At 52.4% G+C, this 17,437-nt stretch overlaps 1 protein-coding gene across 1 annotated transcript in view; it reads right to left on the bottom strand.

Annotated features, from left to right (window-relative positions):
- Nucleotides 1-717: 717 nt before the first annotated feature.
- DVL3 (dishevelled segment polarity protein 3) overlaps nucleotides 718-17,437 on the bottom strand; it is a 324,867-nt gene continuing 308,147 nt past the window's right edge. The window contains exons 3-16 of the mRNA XM_049775837.1: nucleotides 10,582-10,651; nucleotides 9,893-10,014; nucleotides 9,659-9,768; nucleotides 9,423-9,558; nucleotides 9,198-9,291; nucleotides 9,002-9,071; nucleotides 8,134-8,273; nucleotides 7,926-8,002; nucleotides 7,739-7,806; nucleotides 7,472-7,621; nucleotides 6,779-6,910; nucleotides 6,453-6,620; nucleotides 1,313-1,528; nucleotides 718-1,178 (exon numbers count right to left, since the gene is read on the bottom strand). Of these exons, the coding sequence (XP_049631794.1) occupies nucleotides 742-1,178; nucleotides 1,313-1,528; nucleotides 6,453-6,620; nucleotides 6,779-6,910; nucleotides 7,472-7,621; nucleotides 7,739-7,806; nucleotides 7,926-8,002; nucleotides 8,134-8,273; nucleotides 9,002-9,071; nucleotides 9,198-9,291; nucleotides 9,423-9,558; nucleotides 9,659-9,768; nucleotides 9,893-10,014; nucleotides 10,582-10,651 (1,990 nt within the window). The 3' untranslated portion in view covers nucleotides 718-741. The remainder of the gene's footprint in view (nucleotides 1,179-1,312; nucleotides 1,529-6,452; nucleotides 6,621-6,778; nucleotides 6,911-7,471; nucleotides 7,622-7,738; nucleotides 7,807-7,925; nucleotides 8,003-8,133; nucleotides 8,274-9,001; nucleotides 9,072-9,197; nucleotides 9,292-9,422; nucleotides 9,559-9,658; nucleotides 9,769-9,892; nucleotides 10,015-10,581; nucleotides 10,652-17,437) is intronic.

The raw sequence follows: 17,437 nt of genomic DNA, 5'->3' as shown, positions 1-17,437 counted from the left end.
AGAGATGAGCTGAGCCTGTAGGTTAGTAGGGTTAGGGGGCTAAGGGAACCAGCACACAGGGCAGATATGGGAGAAGGGGAGAACATGGAGGGCCCCCAAAAGTCACTAGCAGCTCAGGCCATCGCAAGGGAAACCTTTTGGGCTTCTGCTAAGGACAACCCAGGTAGGGAAAGCATGGAAGGTTCCTAGGGGTGACTTACAGCCCCTAGTGAGGGAATGGCCAGTGGGCAGACAAGGCAGAGGGTGGGCAGATGAAGCAACATTTTTGGGCGGAAGAATGGAGGGTGTCAGAATTCTGGGAAAATCCAGGAGACTGGCACACATGCTTGAGAAGGGGTTATTAGAGGGCATCAGCTGACTGAAGGAGAAAGGGAGTTGAAGGAGGAAGGCCAGTATGGGGAGGTTGCTCAGCCCCCTAAAATGTGGTGGGACAGGTAGAGGGGCAAGCACCAGTACCAGGGCGCCTTGGGGGTCCTGTGCAGCGGTTAGTGGCGGAAGGGGAACAAGCTGGGGCAGTAGCAGGTTAGGGCTGCAGTGGCGATGGGGGGCGGAGGGCACCCACCCTCACCATCCCAGCGAGCAGTTAGCGCGCCAGGATTTAGTTCCATTTATTTCCCTTTCAGGTACAAGACAAAAGTAAAAAAAGGCAGAAGGGGAGCAGGCCAGAGGTGGGACAGAGGGAAGGATGGAGGGGAGGGTGGGGAACACAGCGCCGGGGGCAGGTGGAGTGGGGGGCCCTGCTCACATCACATCCACAAAGAACTCACTGGGGTTGCCCATGGCCATGCGGAAGGACTGTCTGCTGGCGGTCAGTTCGGGGGGCACCGAGGCCAGGTCGCGGCCGGGAGGTGCACCCGGCGGCCCCATGGCAGCGGGCGGCGGGGGCATCATCAGCATGGGGGGCCCGTAGAGCGGGGGCACGCCTGGGGGCCCGTAGCTGGGGTGCGTGTGGTGGCTGCGCAGGCTGCTGGCCAGCGAGTGGTGGCTGCGGTGGCTGTGCTCGCTGGCGGCCGGGCCCGAGCGCTCACTGGGCGCCCGCTCCCGCGGCCCTCGCAGGCTGCCGCGGCTCGTGTGGTCCGACTCGCTGCCACTGCCGCCCGACTTGGAGTCCCCAGCCTTGGGCTCCTTCTCCTTCCGCCGGTCGCTGCCGCTGCGGTTGGAGCCGCTGCTCCGGCTGCCTGCAGGGGTGAAAGGGAAGAGGGTGGTTAAGGGAGAGGGGCTCAGGACAGGGAGGAGTGAGCTCCCCAGGTCACCCCACCCCACCCCTCTGGCCTTGGCCGGCTGGCCTACCTGGTTGCCTTGCCTTCCTTACCTTCGCTGTGCTGGCTGCTGGCGCTGCCCCCGCCGTAGCTATAGCCCAGCTCAGGGAAGCCGGGGTGCGGGTTGTAGGGGTGCGGGGGTGGTGGGTACTGGTAGGGGAATGCCATGGGCCACGGGGCGGCACCTGGGTGCGGCAGCGGTGCCAGCGTGTCCTGGTCGGAGGCGCCGCTGGAGCCGTCGTGGTCGTGCAGGGCCAGGTTGGCCATGTCTGGGGGCAGAGGCAGGACAGGTGTATGAGGGGGCAATAGGCCGTCTCCCACACATCATGGCAGGGGGGGCATGGATGCTCTCCCTGCCACAAAAATCAACAATTCTACCGAGAACAAAGACACTGGCCAAAGCATTCTTGTTCTCTCTCCTCTCCTCTCTCCTCCCTCCTCCCTGCCACCCCAGCAGATAGGGAGTTGGTAGGACCCCAAAGAGAGAGTCCCAGGGAACCTCTTCTTGGGAAAAACTTCAGATATCCCAAATTCTTTTCTCACACACACACACACACACACACACACACACACACACACACACACACACACACACACACACACACACACACCTAATCTGGGTAATTTTATTTTTTTTATCATAGCTGGCAGTGCTCAGGGGTTAATCCTGGCTCTGCACTCAGGAATCACTTCTGGAGGGCTCAGGGAACCATATGGGATCAAACCCAGGACCTCGAGGTAGGCCTTGTGTAAGGCAAATTGCCCTCCCCACTGTGCTATCACTCCGGCCTCTAATCTGGGTGCTGTCTGCAAAGCTTCTGGCTTTCGTTTTGTTTTTGGACTACACTCAGCATGTTCAGAGGTTATTCCTGGCTCTACTCTCAGGAATTACTCAGAGGACCATATTAGGTGCCAGGGATTGAACCTGGTAAACTGCACGTAAGGTACAAGTGCATTATCCACTGTGTTATTTCTCCACTTGTGGCAATTTCTCTCTTCCCCAACAGGAGGAAGGGGCACCAGCAGCCAACAGGCATAGCACATAGTGGAAGCATCAGGTACCATACCAAGCACTTCATCCCAAGGACATGTTACCACAGCCCCATGAAGACCTAGATGAGGAAAAAGAATTCCTAAGAAAGACCCTGACCAGTCTGAGATCAGCCCAAACAGTAGCCACAACAGAAGTGAGGAGCTGAGATGTCCAGAACCAGAGGGATAGTACTGCAGGTACTGCCTGGCACTCTGCTAGCCAGGGTTAGACACCGGCACCCCATATGGCCCCAAGCCCGTCCAGGATTGATCCATAAGTACAGAACTAAGAGTAAGCCCTGGGTACTCATCAAAAATCATTAAAACAAAAGACCTGTTTACTTTCTCCTTGCCTTTCACTGTGAGACCATTAGTAACGAGCAAGGAGGAGTTTGAGAGAAAAGTGGGTAACCTTTTGCCCTCCCCTCTCTCAGGACGGGATAAAAGAACCTGCCTGACAGCCAGCAGGAGGGGCCAGAGGGAGACTTAATGGACTAGATACAGTGATTGGCAACCTTTTTTTTCAACTGAGCCAAATCTTGCCAAAACCACGATTGAAATTTATTTTGAGAGCCACACAGGGTGCGCACTGACAGGCTAGGAGCAGAGCTCTGACTCCTGGCACACAGAAGAGCCGCATTCAAAAGTGTAAAGAGCCACATGTGGCTCACGAGCCGCAGGTTGCCGACCACTGGATTAGAACAACACACATGCTTTAAGTGTAGGAGGCCCAGATTCAATCCTCCTGGACAATGCTGAGCACTAAGCCAAGATGAGTTCCTGAGTACTGCTGGATACAGCCACAAAACAAGCAAAAATAACCCCCCACCCCATCCCACCCCAAAAAAAAAACCCTCAGAAAGCCTTCAAGCCTTGCCCTCAGCAGCCATTTTCTGTTGCTGCTGGGGTAAGCAACAGTGGGTGAGATGGGCCCAGGTAACAGCTTGGAGACTTCCCCTAGCTTGATCCCCATTCCCTGATAGGCCTGGCTTTTTGCCTGGTTCTGGCCTCATTGTATTAACATTACTTCTGCCATGGGCTAACTCCTCAATACATTGTGCACTCAATAAGAGGATACCCATCCCACCGATGTGGGAGTTAGCTAGAGGGAGTATACAAGGCCTCAAAATATGATGGCTGATAGCCAGCCTGGGACACCCTGGCCCTCCCCATTTGCAGCAGGTCCAGGGCCCTCTGTCAGATCCAGACCAAGCCCCTTCTTCCAAGCCCAGTCAGGGAACTCAATCTTCCAAGGAAACTAAAGGGGGGTAGGGGACGCAAGGCAGCCTGTGGGGCCAAGCTGCTAGCATAGATGATGGAGTGGGAAGCAAGGATTCACCTAAACTTATGCCTGAGGAAGGGGACTGCTTTTTTTTTGGGGGGGGGGGGGTAATCACACCTGGCAGCGCTCAGGGGTTACTCCTGGCTCTATGCCTAGAAATTGCTCCTGGCAGGCTCAGGGGACCATATGGGATGCCAAGATTCGAATCACTGTCCTTCTGCATGCAAGGCAAAAGCCCTATCCCCATGCTATCTCTCCCGCCCAAGGGGATTGCTTTTATCTCCATAAAGAACACTGAGAATGACAGCACTCTTGTTGTTACTCAGGCACCCAGCTATTTACCTTTAGAGTGTACTCCACTTATAGTGAAGGGATCTCAACCAGTGAGAAAGAGAGCACCTGTTCTGTTTTTGATTTTGGAGCCACAGGGGTTACTCCTGACTCTGCACTAAGGGATCACTCCTGTCTGGGTCAGGGGACTATATGGGATGCTGGACATCAAATCCAGGTTGGCTGTGTGCAAAGCAAGTGCCCTATCCTGCTGTACTACCTCTCTAGCCCCAGGAAAACATCTGTCAACAACTCCCTGGGTTGAGCCTCTAGGGGCCTGGGCTAGAAGTGAAAGGCCCAGGAGGGCCCAGGAGAAGAGCAGAATCTCCTGAGTAGAGCCACATGTCCCTGAGATTTGTGTCCCTGGGGCTTTGGGTCAGGGCTGATTCTGCTAATGATATTAACAACACTTGATTGAATTTAAGAGGCCACAAACGTTGTATCTACTTTTGGAGATACCAAAATGTAGATACAAAACAAAACAAAATATTCCCCTTAAAATTCATTAAGTACACAACGAGTGCATAGCTTTTAAGGCATAGGAGTGTGAGCACACTCTCTTGGCCCCCACTCAATTCCAGGAGCTGCTCTGAGTCTACCTTAGGATCAAACCCAGACACTATCCATTCAGTCAAGATTCCAAAGTAAATGTGCAGCCAGGAGCTGCACTAGCTTGCTGACTCCAAAATTCTATGCAGGGGCCAGATAAATAGCACAGTGGCAGGGTATCTGCCTTGCATGTGACGCAGCTGACCCAGGATGAGCCTGGTTTCGATTCCTGGCATCCCATATGGTCCCCCGAGCCTGCTAGGAGTGATTTCTTTCTCTTATTTTTTTTTTTTTTTTTTGGTTTTTGGTTTTTGGGTCACACTCAGCAGAGCTCAGGGGTTACTCTTGGCTCTATGCTCAGAAATCACTCCTGGCAGGCTCAGGGACCATATGGGATGCCAGGACTCTAACCACTGTCCTTCTGCATGCAAGGCAAACAACCTACCTCCATGCTATCTTTCTAGCCCCCCAAGATCGTTTTCTGAGCGCAGAGCCAAGAGTAACCTCTGAGTGCCACTGTGTTGGCCCCAAAACAAAAACAAAAAACCCTATGTATCACTATTCCAGGGAGCCCAAGGAACCTCCAACCTCCCCAGAAACTCTCTAGACCAGGATTATTTGGCTGACACCCCGTTTTCTTTTTTCTTTTTTTCTTTTTTTTGTTTTTGGGTCACACCTGGTAGCACTCAGGGGTTACTCCCAGCTCTGTGCTCAGAAATCGCGCCTGGAAGGCTCGGGGGACCATATGGGATGCCGTGATTCAAACCACCGTCCTTCTGCAAGGCAAACACCCCACCTCCATGCTATCTCTCCAGCCCCAACACCCCCTTTTCAATAATAAAATCACTCAGTATTTCCCACTGAAAACCTACCTTCTCAAACAAACAAAAAGTGAACCTCTACACCTGAATTGCTACAGTGCTCCCTCCCTCACCCCCAGCGCAGTCCCTGCGATTACCACGGTCCTCAGGGTAAGGGAATATCATCCACTTTAGAAGTACTGGTCTAGGGACACTCGTCCCTAGAACTTGATGGGAAGCAGTTAAAGATTCACTTTTGAACTTTGCCTCAAAGAAAAAGGTCCCAGGCCAGAAAAATGGTAGAGTGGGCAGGATGCTTGCCTTGCGCGTGGCTGACACTGTTCAATCCTCAGCACCTCATATGGTTCCCCAAGTACTACAAGAAGTGATTACTTGGTGAAGAGTAAGGAGTAAGTCCTGAGCACCACAGAGTGTGGTTACAAAACAATACAAAAAGAGAAAGGCTCCCTAAGGCAGAGTTAAGACCTGAGGCTGGGCTTCAGCCAGGAGCAACTAGTTGCAGCTTCATGGCCAAGGGCTGACCACAAACTTTGAAGGTAAGAGTTCCCTGCAGACTACCCAGATTAATGCTTGCACACTAACTTTGCAATGAATGGGATCCACTCTTGGGTATTGCCTGTGGTATGTTCCATGTCTGACCCTGACCATTTCCCCCAGCATAGGCGTAAGGCATGGCCATGGGTGGAGGAATTGTTTGAGGAAGCTGTGTATGTGGGATTAGTGGGGTGCAGAGGCTAAGCATAGGCCATATGAAGATCTCCACTAGGCCTCACTGAAGCCGTTTCTGTGGTACCATATTCCAAGCCAGCCTGGGGCAGAAAGGACTCTAGAGCAAGAGACACCCAGACCCACCCAAAGCCTCACTCCTCTAACTTAGCTTCTGAAGTCTCAGTTTTTTTCATTTGAGAAACAGGAGAATGATCTATGCTTCTGAAGTGGGGGAGGAAAAGGGCATGAGGACTGAGTAAGAGGACGTGTCTGAAGCCACTGGATTTCTAGCCACCAGTTTCCAGGCAACTGGAAAATGCCAAATGCAGGGCAGGTGAAGCCAAGTGGACTAGGCCCAGCCTCCACCACAGCCCTCTCAGACCTTGTGTTCTGCTGACTCCTGACATGGGAGCCTTGTGTCTGTTGCCCCAGCACTGGGCACCCACACCCCAACAATATATAGGCACATACTGCCACAGAGGTCGCCAAAGATGTAGTAGCACTGCTCGGAGAAGGTGATCTTGTTGACGGTGTGACGGATGAAGCCAGCTTTCAGCAGGTTGCTGGCATACTTGCGGGCCTCCCGCCGGTCCGTGAAGCCTTCCACATTGTGGTACAACCAGTCTACCACGTCCGAGCCTGGAGACAAGGCCACTGTGTGACTCAGAGTCACACAAGCTACCAGGCCAGGGCTAGTTCTTACTCTAAAGAGGCGCCCAGGAGATCTTAGGCCCTTGGGCTGCCCAGTCCCAGGGCTACAACCCACCCCGCCCACCCCCACTGTGGGGCCTTCTCACCGATGAACGCATTGGGGATGGTGATCTTGAGCCACATGCGGTCTCGGACCTCCAGCCCAGATTCAGGGGAGGCCATGGCTTTCACTATGGCCGCCATGTCACTGTGGATGGACAAGTGGAAGTCGTCTAGGCCTGTGAGTGTAGAAATGAGTCCGGGACTTAGTGAGCAGAAACTGGCTTACCAGCTCTCCCCCTCTAGTAACTCTGAGCTAACAGGGCAAAGGACTGACAGCCGGCCCCCAGTTTCCCTTTCTATAACAGCAGGGTCCTTCCTATCATTTCCTATAGGTGTCTGAGAAGAAATTGAAGCTCTATCAATGAAGGTGCTTCACACGGTGTGTGACGTGTAGGTGGCAGTGCAGACTGGCAGCCGTTTCCAGAGAGCTTGTGTTAGGCTACACGCTGTGACAGACACTTGGCTGAGAGTCTCTAGGAAACCACAGGAAGCTGGCAGTGAGAGTGTCATTGACCCCAGTGACAGGAAAAACAGAGGTTTACCAGTGCTCAGCACAGACTCAGAAGCAAACCACAGTGAAGGAAGGCAGTGAGGGAGGTTGTGGTGTGAAGTGGCTGCAAAGTGCAGGATGTCACAACTCCTGCCCCCTTGAAGGAGGAGGGAGACAGGGTTTCCCCCCACCAGCACCTCCCACCTGGCCCCATTTCAGGGCCCAAGAGACAGGGTGGGTCACTCACGCTCTGTGTCAGGGATGGAACTGGTGATGGAGGAGCTGGTGGAGGTGATGGTGCTCAGGGAGGGGCTCATGCCGTAGGCGGGGAAGGTGCCGGTCATGGCAGCCGTGTGGGAGACCCAGGCTGCAGGGTCAATGGGCCGTATGGGCTCGCCTGCAGGGAGGATGAGAAGTCAGTGGCTGCCTGGCCCACAGCAGGTGTGAGGGAAGAGGCAGCTGAGAAGGCGGGGGAGACGGGGGCTCACACAGGGCCACACCCCCACCTACTTACTCCTGGGCAGGGTGAAGCAGCCACGGGGGCTTGGGTCCCAGCACTTGGCTACAGTCAGGGTGATGGGCCTGAAAGCAAGGGGGGCTCCCAGGTGAGGGCAAGTCGTGTGCTAGCCAGACTGACCAAGCCTCTTGCTGACAGCCAGAAAGGCCTGCCTGCCCCCCCACAGGACCCCATCCCTCCATACCCTGGTTTGTGCACAATCTCCCGCAGCACACGCACTGCATCGTCATTACTCATGTTTTCAAAGTTGATCTCATTGACCTGGAAAGAGGGGCCAGATGTGCATGGGTAGAGGGTAGGGCTGCTAAGCTTGCTGAGGCCTTCCATCCGCCAAGGGGCCCTTGACACAGCTGGGTGGAGAAGGGAGGGGTCGCTCTGAAGAGTGGGGATACCTGTAACAGCATGTCCCCAGGCTCGATGCGGCCATCAGCAGCCACAGCACCGCCCTTCATGATGGAGCCGATGTAGATGCCGCCGTCCCCTCGCTCGTTACTCTGGCCCACAATGGAGATGCCCAGGAAGTTGTACTTTTCTATGGGGAGTGGTAAGATCTTGAGAGGGGGCCAGCGTCCGGCCTAAATCTGAGCCTTTTCTTAGAGAAGAGTAGGAGAGGCAAGAACTATCACAGACATAATTGGACTCAGTTGCTCTGCCTGGTCACTTAGTCTCCTTTCATCCCATTTTACAGGGGAGATGTCTGAGACTTTGAACTTCAGTAACTTTTCTAAGGCAGTAAGTGACAGAATCAGAATGCAGATTCAGGTCTCAAAGTTGTAGGGCCAGAGAGATAGTACAGGATTGCTAAAGGCAAGGCACATAGGGGACTCTGGTTTGATCTCTGGCATCACGTGTGATTCCCCCAACACTGCCAGAAGTGATCCATGAGCACAGAACCAGGAGTAATCCCTGAGCACTGCTGGTTATGATGCCAAACCAACAAACAACCCTAAATACCAAACTTGGGGTACTGCATTACATTCAGCTATCTCCTAAAAGAAATGCCTAGAGCAGAAATGAGAATGCCAGGTGATGACTGTCAAATGGGAAAGGACCTGGGTGGTGGAATTAATAGTCACTACGCCCAGGGGGGTCTCCCATAGGCCGTGGGTCCTGGCCCTGCCCATGCACAAGCTACTATAGAGAAGGGCAGAGCCAGTGCCATGTGTGAATGAGATGAGGGCAGGGATCGGCTGTAAGGACCCACGAACACAAGTCTGCAGGGCTGGGGCAGTGCAAGGCAGAGTGGCTGCGTGGACTCACCCATGTTGAGCGTGACAGTGATGATGTTGAGGGACATGGTGGAGTCCGTGATGCTGCTGAAGGATGAGGACTGCAAGAGCCCAAGAGAGCAGCCCTGAGCAGGGGGCTAGAGGGACCCCAGATCCTCCCCCACTGGAATCTCCTTGGAGATGGAAGATACAGCCCAGCAGCCCTCCCAACCCCCATAGTGCCTCACCCGCTCGATCCGCGACACCTTCTGTTTCCGCCGCCGCCGCTTGTGCCTCCTCATCAGGCGTGAGGCGCTGCTCTGTTCCGTGGAGCTGCTGAACCTGCAGGGCCCATAGTCGTTCCCCACCAGGCTGGCCCTGCCCTGGCCACCACACCAGACCCACATCTATGTGCAGGGCCCAGCATCTCAGGGCCGACCTGCCCCCCAGAACCCGGGTCACGCACAGCCCACCTGCTAGTGGAGTCATCTTCATCCGAGTCAAAGAAGCTGGTGGTCTCCAGCTCGCTACTCATCAGAGTGGATGAGCTGTCGTAGCCGCCCGGCTCTCGTCGACGCTCCCCCTTGGCTGTGCCATTGAGTCGAGTGGCTGCGGGGAAGAGGGAAGACTGCTGGTTCACAGGGCGCACCCAGGAGAGGGTGAGGGACAACCGGATGTCACAGGGATGGGTGGGCAGGGGAAGGCACACCATGCTCGGGGCCATCTCTTCGGCGCGGCCGCTCACGCTGGGCAGACACCAGGGAATCCGTCTCCGTGTCATTGTCCAGGTTCTCTTGGCTGCCCCCACCAGCAAGAGGGCTGCAGAGGGGAGAGGACTTGATGGGAGAGGGGACAGGCTGGGGGCTCCCTCCCCCAGCCCTAGACTGAGCTGACAGCCACACCCCCCTCACCATGGGCGCCCCCACCCACAGGTCCCACTCACTGGAAGGAAGGAGGCCGGGAGTCCCCAATGCCCCCTGTGCGCTCCATGGGTGGCGGCAGCTCAGCAGGGTTATCCGCACCAAAGGGTGCTGGCTCAGGGTGTGAGCCCTCTGCAGACACCAGCTGAGGGGAGGAAATGGTTGAGTGGGCAAAGAAGGAGAGGCAGGAAGACTGTGTGGGGAACAGAGGAGGAGCCGGAGGATGGGGAGAGGGGGCTGCAGAGGAAGGGGAAGAAGAGCTCCTCCTGGTTTAGGGGCACAGCAGCAGACCAGTGGCCCAAGGGAGTTCAGCAGGTATTGAAAGGGGATACACGTGCAGCTGGGACCCTGGTGATCCCCTGCCCCACAGGGTGGCTGATTCGCCTTGCTCCCACTACATCCCCTCTTCACTGAGACTCCTCATGGAGTCAAATAAGTGGGTCACAGGCCTGGAGCCAATAATACAGCAGGTAGGGCACCATCCCTGGCATCCCATATAGTTCCCTGAGCACAGCCAGGAATGGTTCCTGAGTGTTCCTCCTGAGCCAGGAGGAACCCCTGAGTATTGCCAGGTGTGGCCCAACAACCAAAACAAAAACAAAAAACAAACAAAAGAAAAGAAACAAGCTGGTTGGAAATGGGAAGGAAGGCAAGTGCAGAGGCGCAATGCCAGCAGCAGCAAGGATTTCAGGTCTGGCCCACAGGCACTTACCCAGGACACCACACGGCCGTTGAAGCAGGGAAGCTTGGCATTGTCATCTGAAATCTCCTCCTTCACCACTCTGTGGGGCAAAGGGGTGGGTTGGAGAGCTTTCCGGGGGTGGGGGATGCAGGAACTCGCACAACCCCACCTCTTTTTTTTTTTTTTTTTTTTTTTTTTTTTTTTTTTTTTTTTTTTTTTTGGTTTTTGGGCCACACCCGGGCTCAGGGGTTACTCCTGGCTATGGCTCAGAAATCGCCCCTGGCTTGGGTGGACCATATGGGACGCCGGGGGATCGAACCGGGTCCTTCCTTGGCTAGCGCTTGCAAGGCAGACACCTTACCTCCAGCGCCACCTACCCGGCCCCACAACCCCACCTCTTAATGGCTCCTTTTCCTCAACTGGGAGAGGATCCAAAGACCATTACCATGGTCTCCTCAGAGTTAGTGGGTAGGGTGAAAGATGCACCCACGGGCACTTGGTAAGCCCCACAGGAGGCTTCTGGCCCTGCCCAGTGCCCTGGCAGCCACCTTGCTGCAGGTGATTGTAAAGAGACCCAATGAAGATGACCCACTGCCCACCTGACTCCTGAGATCTCAAGCACTTTTACCATCAACAGTGCTCTCAGTTTGGCCTTTCTCCTTCCCATAACTCAGAATAAGCAATCCTGCCTTCTGGCCCTGCCTTCCCTTCTCAATGGGGAACCTTGGTGTTTCTCTGGGAAGCGTAGACAAGTGATCAATGAAAAACAAGAAAGAGCAGGTAGAGGTACCCACTGGCTACCCACCCACCATAGCAGTCACACCCATCCTCACCCACAGACTCTAAGTCCAGTCTGGCTCTGGGTCTCATTTCTTTTTTTTTTCTTTTTTCTTTTTTGGAGGGGTCACACCCGGCAGCACTCAGGAGTTACTCCTGGCTCTGTGCTCAGAAATCGCCCCTGGCAGGCACGGGGGACCATATGGGATGCAAGTCCTTATGGATGTAAGGCAAACGCCCTACCTCCAGGCTATGCCCCTGAGTCTCATTTCTTACCCTCACAGCCTCTATACAACAGACACAGATGGGCCCGGAGAGATAGCACAGTGGTGTTTGCCTTGCAAGTAGCCAATCCAGGACCAAAGGTGGTTGGTTCGAATCCCGGTGTCCCATATGGTCCCCCGTGCCTGCCAGGAGCTATTTCTGAGCAGACAGCCAGGAGTAAGCCCTGAGCACCGCTGGGTGTGGCCCAAAAACCAAAAAAAAAAAAGAAAGAAAAAAAAACAGACACAGATGAAGAAATGCAAACTCAGTGAGTTCCCAAATTTGCTAGCCTGTGGTATCAACCACAGTCAACCTGGGATCTGAAATACTATTCACTCCCAGCAGTACTGGGGAACCATATGAGGTAACAGAGATCAAACTGGGGTTGGCTATATCCAATAAAATTGACTGACCTCCTGTACTATCTCTAGCCATGTTTTTAATTTCTTTGTTTTGTTTTGAGGCCATATCTGGTGATGCTCAAAGGTTACTCTTGAGTCTGCATTCAGGAATTACTTGTGTCAGTGCTCAGGCAACCATACAGGATATTGGAGATCAAACTCCAGGTTGGCCATGTTGAAGACAAGATCCTAAGAAAAATGGCCTCGCTCCTCTACCAAGCTCAAAAAAAAAAAAAAAAAAAAAAGAGGGGCCAGAGAGATAGCATGGAGGTAAGGCATTTGCCTTTCATGCAGAAGGTCATCAGTTCTAATCCCGGCGCCCCATATGGTCCCCTGTGCCTCCAGGAGCAGTTTCTGAGCCTGGAGCCAGAAATAACCCCTGAGCACTGCCAGGTGTGACCCAAAAACCACAAAAAAAAAAAAAAAAAAAAAAAAGAAAAGAAAAGAAAAGAAAAGAAAAAGAAAAGAATGGCTGCTGACTCTTCCCAACTCTGGCCCACGTTCAACCCTCCCTAGCAGTCTTAGAAAGTGGTGGTGGTGGGGGAGATTTCCTTTCTGCAGTTACAACAGTCTAGCACCACACTCTACAGAACTGCCCCACAGACATTTGAAAGAGCTGGACTATGGTTTAAAAAAACTATTAATAAGGGCCAGAGTTGGGGCTGGAGTGGTGGCTCGAGCTGTAAGGTGTTTGCCTTGCGCACATCAATATAGGACAGACCGCAGTTTGATCTCCCGGCATCCCATATGGTCCCCTAAGCCAGGAGCGATTTCTGAGTGCATGGCTAGGAGTAACCCCTGAGCGTCACTGGGTGTGGCCAAAAAACAAAAAACAACAACAAAAAAAAAGAGGGCAGGGTGATAGCACAGTGGTAGGGCAATTGCCTTGCACGCAGCTGACCTGAAATGAACCCAGGTTAGATCCCCAGCATCCCATATGGTCCCCCGAGCCTGCCAGGAGTGATTTCTGAGCGCAGAGCCAGGAGTAACCCCTAAACGCTGCTGGGTGTGACCCAAAAAACAAACAAACAAAGGAACAAATACAATATTTAAAATGAAGAACAGGTAAAGTTAAATTAACAAACTTAACAGTGGGTCCAGAGAGATAGCACAGCGGCGTTTGCCTTGCAAGCAGCCGATCCAGGACCAAAGGTGGTTGGTTCAAATCCCGGTGTCCCATATGGTCCCCCGTGCCTGCCAGGAGCTATTTCTGAGCAGACAGCCAGGAGTAACCCCTGAGCACCGCCGGATGTGACCCAAAAAAAAAAAAAACAAAAAAACTTAACAGTACTTCAATGAGCCTTCAATTGGCCTGCTATTGGTGGGCCATAGTTTGAGGATCCCTGCTTAAGACTGAGAGGAGTTCAGTGACAGAGAGGAAGGGGAGTAGGAGAGTACAGGAGTAGGGAGTAGGGAGTGCTTGTGTAATCCCACACAAGCGCACTAAGGCCTGGGAGGCCGCAAAGCAAGACAGACAAAGGAGGCAAAAAACACCTGGTGGGCTGGATAAATGTCCTTGGTCTGCAAGCCATCAGTTTGGGGATCCCTGCCCTACACCCTTGACAGAAATAGCACAGCTCCACAATTTAACCTTATCAAACTTGCAAGCCACCAAACTTGTTTCAGATCTATAGATCCTGGACCACATGGCCACCTCAAAATCTTATCGTATCACAGGACATTAGATGGGAAAGTTACACAGAAATTTATCAAGCTCAGCGAGCCTAAACACAGAAGTAACGCAATGAGTAACATAGGAGGCTTAACTAGCACCAACCAGAGCCCCAGTAAATCCTTAGACACTGACTTTAGTAACACCAAGGAGAACTATAACAACTTCAAACTGATCTGTGTTGATTTAAGTTTTGATAATTCCACCTGTCTTTGTGTTATAACAGACAATATGAAGCAAATCTGTTTGTGCTTGCAAAGGAGTAGGGTACGATGGTGAGAAATTGGGGACAGCGGTAAAGGAATCTCACCAGTGGTGAGATTAATGTTTGAATATTTAATAACTTAAACTTCTGTTTTATGAACAACTTGATAAATCACAGTATTATAATAAAACATTAAAAAAATAGATGCAGGGCCCGGAGAGATAGCACAGTGGCGTTTGCCTTGCAAGCAGCTGATCCAGGACCAAAGGTGGTTGGTTCGAATCCCGGTGTCCCATATCGTCCCCCGTGCTTGCCAGGAGCTATTTCTGAGCAGACAGCCAGGAGTAAGCCCTGAGCATCGCTGGGTGTGGCCCAAAAACCAAAAAAAAAAAAAAAAAAAAAAAGATGCAGGAGGCCGGAGAGATAGCATGGAGGTAAGGCATTTGCCTTTCACCTTTCATGCAGAAGGACAGTGGTTTGAATCCTGGCATCCCATATGGTCCACTGTGACTGCCAGGGGTGATTTCTGAGCGTAGAGCCAGGAGTAACCCCTGAGCACTGTCAGTGTGACTCAAAAAACAAAACAAAACCAAAACAAAAGATGCTTTAAAAAAAAGATAGCACGGGCTGGAGAGATAGCACAGCCAGCGGTGTTTGCCTTGCAAGCAGCCGATCCAGGACCAAAGGTGGTTGGTTCAAATCCCGGTGCCCCATATGGTCCCCCGTGCCTGCCAGGAGCTATTTCTGAGCAGACAGCCAGGAGTAACCCCTGAGCACCGCCGGGTGTGGTCCAAAAACCAAAAAAAAAAAAAAAAAAAAAAAGATAGCACAGTGGTGTTTGCCTTGCAAGCAGCCGATCCAGGACCTACGGTGGTTGGTTCGAATCCCGGTGTCCCATATGGTCCCCAGTGCCTGCCAGGAGCTATTTCTGAGCAGATAGCCAGGAGTAACCCCTGAGCACCGCCGGGTGTGGCCCAAAAAAAAAAAAAAAAAAAAAAAAGACAAGCACCCTACCTGCAGTACTATCACTTTGGTCCCTTGTTTACATTTTTTTTTTTTTTTTTTGGTTTTTGGGCCACACCCGTTTGACGCTCAGGGGTTACTCCTGGCTATGTGCTCAGAAATCGCCCCTGGCTTGGGTAGACCATATGGGACGCCGGGGGATCGAACCGAGGTCCTTCCTTGGCTAGCGCTTGCAAGGCAGACACCTTACCTCCAGCGCCACCTACCCGGCCCCCCTTGTTTACATTTTTAAAACAAGTCTCCGAACCAATGCATGCCTATCCTCCATGATCACTGTATTTTTCTTTTTTTTCTTTTCTTTTTTTTTTTTTTTTGGTTTTTGGGCCACACCCAGCCGTGCTCAGGGCTTACTCCTGGCTGGCTGCTCAGAAATAGCTGCTGGCAGGCACGGGGGACCATATGGGACACCGGGATTTGAACCAACCACCTTTGGTCCTGGATCGGCTGCTTGCAAGGCAAACGCCGCTGTGCTATCTCTCCGGGCCTGTTCACTGTATTTTTCATATAAGGCTGATGCTATCTCTGGCACTGCCAGGAGTGATCTCTGAGTAGTCAGGAATAAGCCTCGAGCATCAACAAAACCAAGGGTTGGGAAAAAGAAAAGAGTATTGGGAAGCCTAACTCCAAAGCCTTTATTCTTTTTGTTTTGTTTTTGTTCTGGTTTTGTTTTTTGGCCACACCTGGTGGGACTCAGGGGTCACTCCTGGCTCCTTTCTCTGAAATTGCTCCTGGCAGGCTCAGGAGATCATATGGGATGTGGGGGATTGGGTCAGTCCCGGGTCGGCTGCCTGTAAGGCAAATGCCCTACCACTGTGCTATCACTCCAGCCCCCAAAGCCTTTATTCTTACCTATTATTAACTGTCTTAGCTCTATGGTTAGAGCATAAAATTTCAACATCAGTTTTACCACACAGACATTATTGTGCAGATCTTTGTTTTAGAAATAAGGAAAGAGAAAATGTTCTGTGCCGAGGAGCTGGGATTTGGCCCCAGGCTTCTCTAACTCTGCTTTCCTTGGACTCTCCTGTTTAGTCCGATAAAAACCTGTAAGTGGGGCTGGCATGTGTAGAAGGTGGGGTGGGAGACAGTGAAGTGGGACCCGGGTTGTGGAATGTAGAGATTGTCACAGGAAGTAGTTTGGTTTGGTGGAGCAGTGAACTAAGGAGCTAGGCTGTGGCTAGCTATAATGTGGGCCAGGAAAGGGCCTAGGAAGAATGAAGGACCCCAGCTTTCTTGTATCCAGTGCAAAGCCCAGTGATGTGGGCAGAAGGGAGATGGGCCTATGTTGTGAGCAGGCTTGGCAGCCCCATCCTCCCTTTTTCTTGGAGCAGTTTCTGCCCAGAGCCGGGGACGTGCTTGGCTCCTTGCGATGCTCGCATTCTTGGACTCACGGCCAAGTCCCAGGGCCACGCCTGCTCTCCTCCCTCCCATCCAACTCTGGCTCAGCCACCATTTCCTACCCCACAGCGACCCCAAGAAAACAGCTCATGTCATCAAAGAATGAAAGACAGAACAGGATAGAAAGAAGGGAGAGGCAACTCATCCACTAGCAACTCTCCCCACCTTCAGGTTACAGTCACCTGAGGGAAGCAGGACTCAAAGGAAAAGGAGTTGTGGGGGGCACACAGCAAGGATGGGGCTGGAGAGTGGTACAGAGGGTAGCGTGCTTTCCTTGCAAGCTCCCGGCCTGGGTTTGATCCCCCAAATACCACCAGGAGTGATTCCTGAGTGCAGAGCAACCCCTGAGCATTGCTGGGTATGATCCAAAATCTTAAAACAAAAAACAACACACACAGCAAGAGAGCAGGGACTCAGTGACCAACCGGAGAGAGCCTGGGGCGGGGAGGCAGCTGCTGCTGATTCCCCCACTCTGTTCCAGCAGCCCCTCATCCAGACCCATGATCCAAATGCCTCCTCTTTCTGGGGGGGTCACTGACAGGTCAGCAAGGCTCTGCTGACTCACAAGCATCAGCTGATCTGTAGCAGGAGACCTTGGGCAGGCAACCCCCTCCTCCCACAGTGCAATTTTCATTCTCTTCCTTTGTCACTCACACATGTGCATGCAAAATACACACTAAAACAGATAGACATGCGCTGACACACACTTACATGATATACAAAAACATACAGACTCACAAATGACACATATACACTAACACACACCACATACAAACTGACACAAGAAACACACACTGATATAGATATACACTCATATACAGACTTGCACGATCATATATACAGAAAATCACATGCTGATCCAGATACACTCACACATAATAAACAGACACACACATGGGGCCGGAGAGATAGCATGGAGGTAAGGCGTTTGCCTCTCATGCAGGAGGTCATCGGTTCGAATCCCGGCGTCCCATATGGTCCTCCCGTGCCTGCCAGGAGCAATTTCTGAGCCTGGAGCCAGGAATAACCCCTGAGCACGGCCAGGTGTGACCCAAAAAAAAAAAAATAAAATAAAATAAAATAAACAGACACACACTGATATCTACACACACCACTTCACTTACACAATACACTGTTAAAACACGT

Source organism: Suncus etruscus, chromosome 6, assembly GCF_024139225.1.
Source record: "Suncus etruscus isolate mSunEtr1 chromosome 6, mSunEtr1.pri.cur, whole genome shotgun sequence".
NCBI classification, from domain to species: domain Eukaryota; kingdom Metazoa; phylum Chordata; class Mammalia; order Eulipotyphla; family Soricidae; genus Suncus; species Suncus etruscus.
This window is presented reverse-complemented; position numbering and strand designations above follow the sequence as displayed.